Below are 12,751 nucleotides of genomic sequence, written 5' to 3' on the forward strand. Positions count from 1 at the left end.
GGCTCAGGGACTAAATTGAATAAAAATAAAACTTTGTGGGCAATTTTTTAAAAATATAAAAAATGACCAAATTGCATGAAATGGATTAATTTTATTATTTAAATTACAAAATTGAATGAAATTATTAATTTAGTTCAAGATAGGGGGAAAACATGTTTTAGGGATTAAATTGAAAAGTGTTGAAATTATGGAAAATTCTGATATTTTATAGAATTCATGGATTGTTATCAATATGTATGAGAATAATATCTAGAAATAAAGATTAAATTGCAAGAATTTTATTTTCCTGACCCTAAGGATGAAATTGTCATTAATTAAAAGCTTAGGGGCAAAATGGTAATTTTTCCTATAGCATTAATTAAATGCATTAGAATATGAAATGAATGACAATGATGATCAAATTTATTTATAAAGATCCGGACGACTCAAATATGAGACTTGATCGTGGAAAAGAAAAGATATCGAATTAATGAAATTATAAACACAAACAAGCAATGAGGTAAGTTTGTGTAACTTGAATTGTATTTTAAATACTTGAAATATGTGGTTATGTGATGAAAATATGATTTGAATGTTCAATTCATGATAATTGATGAAATATTTCTAATACTCGTTATAAATTGAAAATAAAGCTCGGTTGAATGAAAGGAAAATTCGATGGATCTCTGAAAAGGAATTGATGGTAAAAAGGATCTAGCCCGGATGGGTGATCCTATCCTGATATAGCCCTCTCGAAGAATATGTGGAAAATGGATTTAGCCCGGACGGGTAATCCAAATTAGGGTCTGAATTTAGCCTGGACTGGTAATCCCACTGTAAGGATGAGGTTCATGAGTGTGCTCTCGATATGAAATGTAAGACCATGGTTGAAAGATACCATGGCAACTCGATATGAAATGTGTAAGACCATGGTTGAAAGATACCATGGCAACCTGATATGAAATGTGTAAGACCATGGTTGAAAGATACCATGGCAACCTGATATGAAATGTGTAAGACCATGGTTGAAAGATACCATGGCAACTTGATATGAAATGTGTAAGACCATGGTTGAAAGATACCGACATGAAAAGAATAAGACCATGGTTGAAAGATACCATGGCAATATGACAGAAAATGAGTAAGACCATAGTTGAAAGACACTATGGCATCATGTCAAAGATAAATAAGACCGTGGATGGGAGACGCTATGACATCTATTGAACAATTGATATTCGTGTAATACGACGATGACGAATGGTTATATGAAATGGTTGTGTGAAATGTTTACAAGAACTGGTCATATGGAAATATATGTATAAAATAGTTGTATGAAATAATTATGAAGACAGATAAACGAAATAAGTATAAGTACATGGAATATAATTTATGTTAAGTTTGATATAAACTATTACCTAATAAATATACATAAAATATATGGAAATGATGGAGCATAGAATATTGATATAATGAAATGAATGATATATGCTTATGAAGAAACAGTAAGAGCATGATATGTTTCATGACATGTACATATATGATTATCTTTGATATGTTGATACAAGGAAATTATGTAAGTTGAGACTATTATTAAACTCAAGTGCGATATGTAGAGAAAATAAGTATATCAATGTTGAATTTAGATGAAATGTGTGCAAGTATACTAACAATGATGTTGTTTGACGCTTAGACAAGTGCCAAACTATTGATTGAACGGTAACATGTTTAATTATAAGGAGTATTGAAATAGTAAGTACTTAGATGAAAATAAAATTTAAGATTTTGCGAAATTTTTTATAATCCCGACTTAATTCCGGTTGGTTTCTAATATATGTTTGGGGCTTCGAGGGCCCAACAGAGAGATGTTATGATTATTTCCAAAATATGAATAATAAATGACTCAGAATTATCTGAAAATGTTCAGTAAACTTCGGTAATGCCTCGTACCCTATTCCGGCAATGGATACGGGTAGAGGATGTTACATTTAGTAGGGTAAAATCATGATATGAAAAGAAAAGATATTTTTATATGTATTTACGTGAAAAATATGAAATGATGTTACATGAAATGGAATATGAAACTATGAAATGTTTATATTTGGATATGAATTGGTTTGATGAATATGTTCATCCATGAAAATATATTACTACACTTGGAGCATATCACCCGAGTGATTAACAATACTTCAAACGATTATTGAATAGAGTTCTGACAAGAAATATATTGGAAATTAAGACGAAATAAAATGAAATGTATATGAAATACATGAAAATAATTGACATACATGTTATATGAATACATGATGAGGAAAAACGTGTGTGTATGAAAATCCGAATATGAATGAGCTTGTATATGTGTTTATTGTGATTTACATGAATTATATGACTAACACGGGTGATGAGAACGTGTGATAGGGCTTGAGAACAAATGGTATAATTGTGCATTGTATGTTTAATTTGAGTAAGAGTGGTTGGTAAGTTGATGACCAAATTATACAGACTTACTAAGCATTATATGCTTACTCTGTTTTATTTTTCCCTATTTTATAGTAAATTAGAAGCTCGTGGGATTGGAAGCTCAGCGGAGATCACTCACACTATCCATCGTTCCAATCTGGTAGAAAAGTATAACAATTGTGGTTATAATGGCATGTATAGGTTAAATGGACAATGATTAACATGTAAATACTTGAAAGTGACTAGCCATTGGAATGGCTAGCTATAGACATACTTTGGTGTCATTTATAAAAGTCTATATCATGATATACAAGTTGAAATGGATAATGAATGAATAAATTATATTTGTATGTTTGGCATAATATGTATAAGTATGGACAAGGAATGTAGATAGACATGAGTATAAATTGTCATTTGAGGTATCTATGGGTACATTGGTAGGATGTAGTTACATGACATGTATAAGACTTGATTTTGGTATGAATTAACTATCTTGAAATGAGTTATCAATATGCATATGTGTTAGTATAAATAAATAACAAGTTAGGTGAGAAATATAGCTTGGAAAATAGCTTATTTTCGTCCACATGGTTAGACACACGGCATGTGTCTAGGCCATGTGTGACACACAGCAAGCCCACGGGCGTGTGAAATGACCTTGTGTCCCCTGCATCTTTAAATATGAAGTCAGGATAGTACACGGGTAAAAGACACTGCCGTGTGTCTTGTTTGTGTGAAGGACACAGGTTTCAAGCATGGTCATATGTTATAATCTTGTGAAAATGGCTTATAAATGATGAAAAATCAGTTTACCACACGGCCTAGCCACATGGGCGTGTGCCTAGGCCGTGTGCCCCTTTGATACTAAATTGCAAGTCAGAATTCCACACGGGCTAGCCACACTGCCATGGGATCCCCACGGGCTGGCCACACGGTCATGTCCTAGGCCACACGAGCGTGTGCCCTATCTTCAAAGAAAAATTTCCATAATTGCCAGTTTAGTCCCAAACCACTTCCAAAGCATATATTGGGCCCCATAGGCCCATATTAGGGACTTTATAGTTAAATTTGAAAATTTTTGTTTTGGAATGCAAATTTGTGACTCGGTTTTATACAAAAACTATAGTCTAAGTTCGGTAATGCCTCGAAATCCTATTTCGTTAACGGATATGGGTTAGGGGTGTTACAAATATCTTCAATAATATTAAACCGATTGATTAAGATAGTGTAAGTATTTATATTAGGAACCATGCCTGTTTCATTTATTTCATCAAACAATTAACAGCCTGATCAACTTTCCATTCCATACAAAATCCATTCATTAGAGTAGAAAAAGTATAAACAGTGGGTTGAAAAACTATGTTCGTCATTTTTCCCCAACCAGATAAACTGTAATCAAGTTGATAAAGCTTACAATATGCATTAATCCAGGTGTTGAAAGTAGTAGTATTTGGCTTGACTCTCCAAAGTTCCATTTTGCCACTAAGATAAACAATTATGGCATACTGGTACTTGCTAGCATATTCTGCTAATTTTTTATTGAATTCAAAAGTTGTGAGGTTAGGATATGGGTTTTTACATATCTTGTTTGAATTTTAAAAAATGTCAAAAACTTTTGTAGTAATGTTGTTGAAATAAGAGGGTGAAGTGAAACAAAATAAAGAAGGCTTGCCCATTGCAAGAGAAGTAGAGAAAAGCAAGATAAGAAAGAAAAAAAGGGATTGATGAAGAAAGAAAAACATGGATAGATAAAGATGAGTGAAACAGGTGCAGCATATATATATATATATATATATATATATATAGGGGGAGGGGTTGGTAGGACCCAGGCCCCCTAAAATTTCATTTTAAAAAAAATTACTTTTTGATGTCGTTGCATTGCATCTCATTAGTGAACAAGTGATTGATTTTTGTGAATTGCAACATTGCTCAATATAATTCTGCTTTTTGTATTTTTTATATTGTCCATTGCGTACATGTGTAGTTTGTATATACATGTTTCGGATGTGTATCAATTATTTCTTGTTTCAAAGTTTTCTTTTAGATAACTTAGTTCCATGTGTACATACTTAATTGTCAGTTCTTCTAATGCCTTGCTTATTACAATAATCATTGGAGGAAAAATATTCCTGTTCTAGCAAAATCACATAGGGTGTTACATTTCAGTGTTGCCATGACTCCTCTCAAGTGATCGAAGAACTAGTTCAGATTATTCTACATCCAGGACTTGAGCCTGGTGCTGTTGATGTTTTTCTTGAGTTCATATGCTACTCGGATGGTCCTCTGCCCGAGGAATTACTTCTGCAGGTTAAAGTGAGTTTCTTAAACTGATTTCTCGTATGCCGTCTTCTTTTCCCTTCAGTTTCCATGTTAGTTTATATTGCTTGTTCTCTCTTCTTGCAATGTCTTGTCTTGATAGCATGGGGTGACAAGGATCCATAGGAAAGCATTGAACTCGGAAGAGCCTACGGGGATTTTGATACCGTGGAAGACTTTGTCGTCCCCCCTAATGTTGGCCACTGCCCTCAGGTTTGCTCTCTCATGAAACTATGGTTCGACAGGTTTTTCTGTTAACAAGTATGATAATTCATTGTTGTATTACTGATGTGCATGCAGGATGAAGCTCCACATCTTGTGAATCCGCTTGTAGAATCATTCATGTCTCGCCATTCTAATCTCTGGCTAATGCTTCCACAACCATTTGAACTGATTGTGGAGCTTTTGTTGCTTCTCATTTATCCATTATAGACATATCACAGTGTTCCTTTGCAAAGGCTATCGTAAGCTCCCACACTGTACATAATTTATATAGCATGTAGAAAAGTAACCCAAAGTTCTCTTTATGAATTCCTTTTACATGTACCATAATTTTGCATTTCAATGCCTGACCAATTGTATTCAAATTCCTCGATCAAATAGTTAAGCAAATTTTGTACAAGATGATTTTTTTTTAAATGTGTACAGGGGATCTGGTTTTTTAAAAGAATGATAAAGCCAGTCCTATATCATCTTTCTATTCACACCAAAGAATGAACTAACTGAGAATGTACTTTTGTGACTGTGGTATGTTAGCTGCAAATGTTCCTTTTTAATACTGCACTTAGGAATGGATGCTTCTCTGTCATAAAATTTTCGTCTTGAGCACAAATAAACTCAGGGTTCTTATTTCTTCAGTTACTCCCAAGCGTAGAATTGGAGTTTCGAGGGTTTTCTTCATACAACCAATCCAGAATCTGTTAGGCTGCTCCTATAGTTCACTTGCATGTGGATCCTCTTTTAGAGTTAACCCTTTCAAGAAGCAATTCATCAGGAAGGGTCTTCCACCTCATTATCTGCATGATTTTCATACAAATCCAGTTCCGAAGTAACGGTTTCCTCCTCAATTGCATAACCATCCACCAAAGACGAATTCATCGAATTGTCATTGTTACAACTAGGCACAACAGCTACATTGTTTTCAGCTAAGGCAGTGGAACCTCCTTGAAACGGTTTCATATTCCCCATGAATCAACTACCGTATTTGATCGATCGAGTCTTTGGCATTGATCTCGTTAGCCTCGAAGTTAAAGTCATCTTCAGACGAGTTACATCTAAAATGGTTACTGTTTCTTTGCTTGTTAGCCAAGTTTCCTTCCTCATCCACCGGAGTCATCTGAATGTAACAAAAACAAGCATTATCAACAACAATACTCAGCATATCTTTTCATTTGCAAAAAGAATAGTACCCTTTTTTTACCTTGACATTGTTAAGATCTACGTTGTTCTCCCTTAGAAATGAAATGAAGTCGTTAAAGTTTTCTTCTAATGGACGGTAATGTCCACTGTGTGGCCAAACTGCCTTAAGGATGCCATTGTCAACAACTAATCTTCCGGCCGCAATAGTGGCACCACCTGCCAAGAAACTCGAATGTTGAAATGTACCCTTTTTCTTCACACCAACATACAAGATCTTCGAGGTACTGAGGACAAAAATCCACTTAGCATCGCCGGTTTCTTCGTTAGTATGGACAGGCTTCCCTGTTTGCTTGTATACGAACTTCCCGTTTACCACCATAACTTCATAAGGCTTCCGTTCTATCTGTATAGTGGATAAATATTATTTCTGTAACATTTTGAATATAAATCGAGGTAGACTTGGGTTTAAGAAAAAGAAATAAAAGACCCACCGGACTGAGATATTTGATGCATTGCAGTTGAAGCTTTGATCTCGGACATTTTTCGATATTTACTTCTTTCCCTTCTCCAATATCCAGCCAGTAAAAAAAGGGTTCTTTACTCTGAGAGTGGAGCCATTGATTGTAATAAGAGTGTAAATTATGTCCATATCGATGCCTCGGATCGATCTGAAATAACCCGAATCAACCCACATCAGTAACAGATAATGAAGAAGGGGGGGAAATTAGCCACAGTGCATGGGACTTACTGCTTCAAGCCAATGTTGCAATGCAAGCTTTTGAGCCTTTTCGTTCTTCGATAAACCTTTACCAACTTTAGCAGCTCTGGTTCTTGCTCGTGACCAACGCGAAATCGCCGTTTCGTGTTTTCCTATGTCGAAGAACGATATAGAACTCCTCTTCAGTTCTGCAAAATCTAAAAGCTTCCACCTACATTGCAACAAAGAATTGCATTATATAAAACCATAAATAAACAAAAAAAGTTGTGCATATATGGAAGTATACACACACACACACCATGTTTGCTCGACAAGAACCGCGCAATCCGCTAGCTTTCGCCTTGTCCTAAAACTCTTGTATACTTTTTGTAACCTTATTGCAGCCTCATGTTGTGGATTACTTGGATCAAAAACTGGTGATTGCTTTGGGGTCTCTATGACAGCTTTAATGGGTACATTCTCTGGTTTATCCAATGGAGGTGACTTAGCCGAAACCGATTGCTCCAAATCGAGCCCTTTGAAGCTAACCGATCCCTCTGATACCATATTTTTAGAACCAACTGATATTAATATCAATGGCTCTGGGTCTAAACTATTGTAACTGATGGATCTAACAAGTGTTTTCGCTTCATCTTCATCAAAATGAATGGATTTCACAGTGACAGATTGTATGCCATTTTTCACGTCACTGCGTTTAGCAAGTGGGGAAGAAACAGCAACTCCCATCAGACAAGAATGAGCAGTGATTTTTTCTGTCAAACAAATTGCAGTTAATAAGGTCCTTTAATATGATAAATAAATGAACAACACAAATTATCAATGTTACAAAAAAACCCAGCAAGATTCATTTATGTTAGAACTAAAACCTGTAAACATATATTCAGAACAAACTCAGTGAAAAAGATAAATGATAGCCCTTAATCAGAGAACAGAGAGAAACTAAGAACACCCATTTTCATGAAAACCATATGAAAGCGGAGAACAGAGTTATCTATATATATATATATATATATATATTACCTTGAACTGTGTACAACTAACTGGGAATGAAATAGAAGACAGTGTTTTGAAATCTGGATGCAAAAATGGAAACTACCATTACTAAGTTGGGACATGGGGTGGCTTATATAGTTGAAGATAGAGACAGCAAATTACAAATTTAATGACCTGAAAATAGCTTTGTCTTTGTATTTTTTTTTCCAGACACGTCAATTGGTTGTACTGTTTAGAAATATTTGTATAATTGAGTTCTTTGCCTTTTTCCCATCTGGATAAATTTAAAATTTAATCAAAATATTAAATGTAGGATATTAGGTGAAAACGATAGTAAGTTAAATTATATTTGTAATTTTTTTATAATAGTTCATAACAGTTTTTACTGAACGAAGAGTCGTAAGTAATGACGAAAATCGAAGTTTAGATTCTTTTGAAGGGTTAGAGCACGAAAGTCAAAAAAAATATAGCTACGAAGATATAGAAAAACACCCTCTTTCTTCGATCCTTGAGCATCGAGAATCGTCAACTTTTCTCAAGGGTTCATGTGTCGGTCCCATATTAAGTCTATACTCCTTAGAGTCCAATTGACTTATTAACATCTTCTCTTTATAAGTATGAATTATTGTGTTAGGACAACAGAAAAATACGATGCACAGACAACATGTGCTCTATTCATGTCAAGAGGTGTGATCCTCACGATGTGTGATCACAGCGTTATGGGCTCGCAAATATTTTTAGCTTCACATTTAACTTTTCATCAAAAATGTTGTCGTGCAAGGTCGATAAAGTGCGGGAAAAACTCATAAAAATATGGGTAAAGTATTATTCATATTAAACATAAATATTATTATACCAATCCAAATTATTTAAATTATCCATTAAAAATACTCATTTTAATTAAAAATTATCTAAATCTAAATCTAAAAAATCAAATAATTTATAATTTATGGAATCTGAATGCAGTAAAAGGCTAAATATAGTAAATAAACAAATAAAAAAATCACTTTCATTTAAAGTTTTTCAGATATATTTCAGATTTAATTCATTCGCAAGCATGCAGGTAGGATCGAAGCATGCATCTGTATCATAAATATACACTGTCCATGAAAATTATTTATACATTAATTAAATATTAAAATTATGTGTTGTGCTTATTCATGAAAGATTGTGCATTTTTTTAATTATTTTTAATTATGATAATAATAATAATAAACAAAATTAAAAAATAAAATAAGGTAAGTAAATTTTGATTAAATTATGATGTTTCAAATTTAAATTTTATTATTTATTTATATTTTTATTTTAAATAAAAATATAAAAAATCCAAAAAATGTACAACATTATTGGTGCTAGTTAAAACTCAAACTCAATCAATAATTATATTTATGCAAAATCTCATCAAATCATATAAACTATTGATGTACCAAAACTATGTTCAGAGTATCACACATGAACATGTACAAAATTGACATCTGTTCAACCTTTTTTGTTTTAATTAACTTTAAAGTAACCATAGATTAAACCCAAAAGAAGAAATCTCCACTTATATAACCTAGCTAATTGAAAATTAAGTATAATATGTAAGTGCATGCCAGCACAAACATATATATATACACACATATATATAATTATTATATGAACATCAAAGTATCTTAGATCTTAGATCAGGGAAATCAACATTTGTCACCTCTAAAGATGTACAGTATCTTTACTTACCTAAAACCTACAAAATAATCAAATTTAGATTGAGAAGCGAGTGAGATTATATCTTAAAAAATAGGTAAATTAATTTATGTGTATTTTTATTTATTTTATTATTAAAATTGACATAATCGATAAAATATCTATTTTAATAGTATAAATAGATAAAATTTTTAACAGAAATGACCAAATTACTTTTTAATCTAACGTAGGAGACTAATTTACCCATTTTGATTCCTAAGGGCCTCCGTGGTGCTTTTACCAAAAGCAATATCATTATATCAAAGGTTAATATAATTTTTGGTACTTATATTTGGCTTCAATATTAAATTTAGTACTTAGATTTTTTGTCTCAATTTGAAACATCAGTTTGGCTTCAATGTTTAATTTGTGACCTATTTTTTTTTCAAGCTCATACTTGAGTTTTTCTTTTTCTCATACAAATAATTAAGTTTGGCTTCAATATTTAATTTGGTATCTGAATTTTTTTGTTTCAATTAAATACCTATATTTTTTTATTAAAACACAAATGTCAAATGTTTATTGAGTCACATAATATCATTTGATTTGAGTACCAAATTGAATATCGACACTAAATATAAATATAAGTACCGAATAATATATTAAACCCTAATATCAACAATCCAATTATCCATCCTCTCAACTTTTGGATATTAATAATATTAATAAATTGAATTAAAATAAAGAAAAAAAATCACGAGGAAAATCAGACAACGAAATACAACTGTCATTTTTGGGGATCTCCATGCAAACAAAAGGCTTTGGGTACTTCGCACCGTACAAGATGTTGATGCTTACGTGTCATCATTCAGTTCAACCACGTCGTGTTGTCCGGTGTGAGAGATACAGCTCTTACCTAATGTTATGCTAATCATTGGTTAATTACTAATTTAATTAATGTAATTAACTTAGGTCCCTAATCTTTAAGCTAGAAGCTCAGTGTGACAGCCTGCCCATAACCAGTTTGATGTGTTTGGGATAAACATAAATGCTAGAAATTATTAAATTCATGTGTTAGATTAGTGTATTTAAGATACCAATTATTGCTTATATTTTGGTACGAGTGTTTCAAATATAATATTATTTTAAAGTTTCATTTGAATTGAATCTCGTATATTAGTCTGATGATTAAGGTGTTTAGCACTCTAGGTGTAATCTAGATTTAAATCGTACTAGTCGTATTGTTAGGGTTTTACTTTCTTCTTGTAATTCACTTAAAAAAAATTCATTTCGAATTAGTATTACTATTTTGTAATCTAAATTTATATCAATATTTAGATAATTGGTGTTTGTTAAGACCAATCATTGATCAGATTTAGAGATGGATCAATGTAGAAAAATGAGATGAATTCGACTGTTTTTAATTTCTTGTAAGACAAAATCAAACTAGAAACACCAAAGCTTGTGGCCACCACTTCAATAAGGCATCGAAAGGTAATTAAGTTAGTTCAAGGGTAGAGAAAAGCAAATATGAGATGAATGAGAGAGCTCCCATGGTTATTTTACCAGTCACACCGATTTTTAATAGTACGAATGAATAGAAATTTTAACAAAAATAATTTGTATTTGATTCAACATACAATGATTAATTTACTTATTTTTTGAGTAAATGTAGCAAAAGGGCATCATACTCCTCCATAATACTTTTACGTCTAAACTCTCGTTATTAAGAATGATAGCAAGTCATATATCTACAATATCCAAATAACCCATATCGAATTCATAAATTTACTTTAAAATATGAATATATTTGTCATCTACATTAGATCTGATTATTACTATCAAATTTCCAATTTTGAATTAATTAAATTATTCGTCGAGTGTCAACTTCACTAAAAAATCCTAAATTAGTAAATTAAAAAAATAAAAAGTAAAGTAGATATCTGAACCCTAAATCTTTGATAACAAAACCTAAATCCATTATTAAGAAAAGTAAAATTGATTCGATATATGCTCCAAACTAGCCATAAATAGTAATTATAAAATTCATAAAATATTATTTAAACCTTCAATATCTGAATCCACAAAAATAAATCGAATATCTGATCACTACTATTTTTAATGATCATTTTCGCATTTTATAATATTCAATATCATTATTACAATAACTAATATCACAAATTTTGTAATTTTAACCTAAATTCACCATATTACCATTGCATGATAGAGTAATTAGATCAAATATTAATTCATTGATTTGTTTAATAAAATTTTATATTAATAATGTTTATGCTTTAAAGATTCTTCTCCTAGATGTAAATAAATTATTACATATCTCTCAATGAAAATTGGATGACAGATTTGATCCAATGTCTGTTCCTTATTGTATAATAATAATAACCAATAATTATGTAATCTATTAATTGAGTATTAGATTCTTTTTGGGATTAAATTTTGTCAAATTGATTTTAAATGATTAAAACCCAGTCAATCTTAATTATTAAAAAATTTACTATTTACTATTATTTTGCCAAATACACCTGGCCCATTTAGATCTGTTTTAATTACAACATTTTAGTTGTATTTAGAAATATTCATAAATTGGGCTAATTCTTAAGAAAATTTTAAGCCCATTTGATAGGTACAATCCAAATTATAGATGTTAAAATTGGTCCCGCCTGTATTGCTTTTATTTTATTTTATGTAAAAAAATATATATATATATATATATATAATAGATTAAAATATTAAAAACATTTAAATAAATATTTTCTAACAAATAAGTGTAATTTAACAAGTAAATGTGTCTAAAATAGTAGCAAATTTAACAATAAAACAAGATGCAATATCCAAATAATAATAACAAAATAGTAGCAACATAATAATGAGATGGTAGCAAAATTGTGGAAAAATAACAACAAACATCAATTTTTTTTTTTTTACAAATTTGGGGCCAAGCCAAAAAAATCTTACTCAAGCTCGACCCGTTTTCTAAACGGATCTTATTTTTTGCTCAAGCTCATTTTTCAAAGCTATATTTTTGCCCAAACCCTCTTGCTTTTGGCTCGACTCATAAACAAGTCTAATTGCATTGGATTAGGTAAAAGTATCATAGAGGCGATTGTTTAAGGAGACAGATTGCATTTTGCCCATTCAATTTAAAAATGGGCAAACTTGTCCATGTACATTAGATTAAAGAGAAAACTGGTCATTTTTATTAAAATTTTCATCCATTTGTATTGTTAAAAAATAGCGTCGTTCATA

At 31.5% G+C, this 12,751-nt stretch overlaps 1 protein-coding gene and 1 long non-coding RNA gene across 2 annotated transcripts; one reads left to right on the top strand and one right to left on the bottom strand.

The window, feature by feature from the left end:
- The first annotated feature begins 4,246 nt into the window (after positions 1-4,246).
- Positions 4,247-5,391, top strand: LOC108451239 (uncharacterized). Its single transcript, XR_008277542.1, has 2 exons — positions 4,247-4,965; positions 5,053-5,391. It is a non-coding gene; the product is annotated as an uncharacterized LOC108451239 (long non-coding RNA).
- A 556-nt stretch (positions 5,392-5,947) lies between these two features.
- On the bottom strand, positions 5,948-7,812 carry LOC108452502 (IQ domain-containing protein IQM2-like). Its single transcript, XM_053024625.1, has 6 exons — positions 7,696-7,812; positions 7,128-7,581; positions 6,860-7,040; positions 6,603-6,779; positions 6,173-6,514; positions 5,948-6,088 (listed from the first exon to the last, which is right to left on the bottom strand). The coding sequence occupies exons 1-6, from the start codon at positions 7,703-7,705 to the stop codon at positions 5,948-5,950; spliced, it is 1,305 nt and encodes a 434-aa protein (XP_052880585.1). The 5' UTR covers positions 7,706-7,812.
- Positions 7,813-12,751: the final 4,939 nt, after the last annotated feature.

Source organism: Gossypium arboreum, chromosome 13 (genome assembly GCF_025698485.1).
Source record: "Gossypium arboreum isolate Shixiya-1 chromosome 13, ASM2569848v2, whole genome shotgun sequence".
Taxonomy (NCBI): domain Eukaryota; kingdom Viridiplantae; phylum Streptophyta; class Magnoliopsida; order Malvales; family Malvaceae; genus Gossypium; species Gossypium arboreum.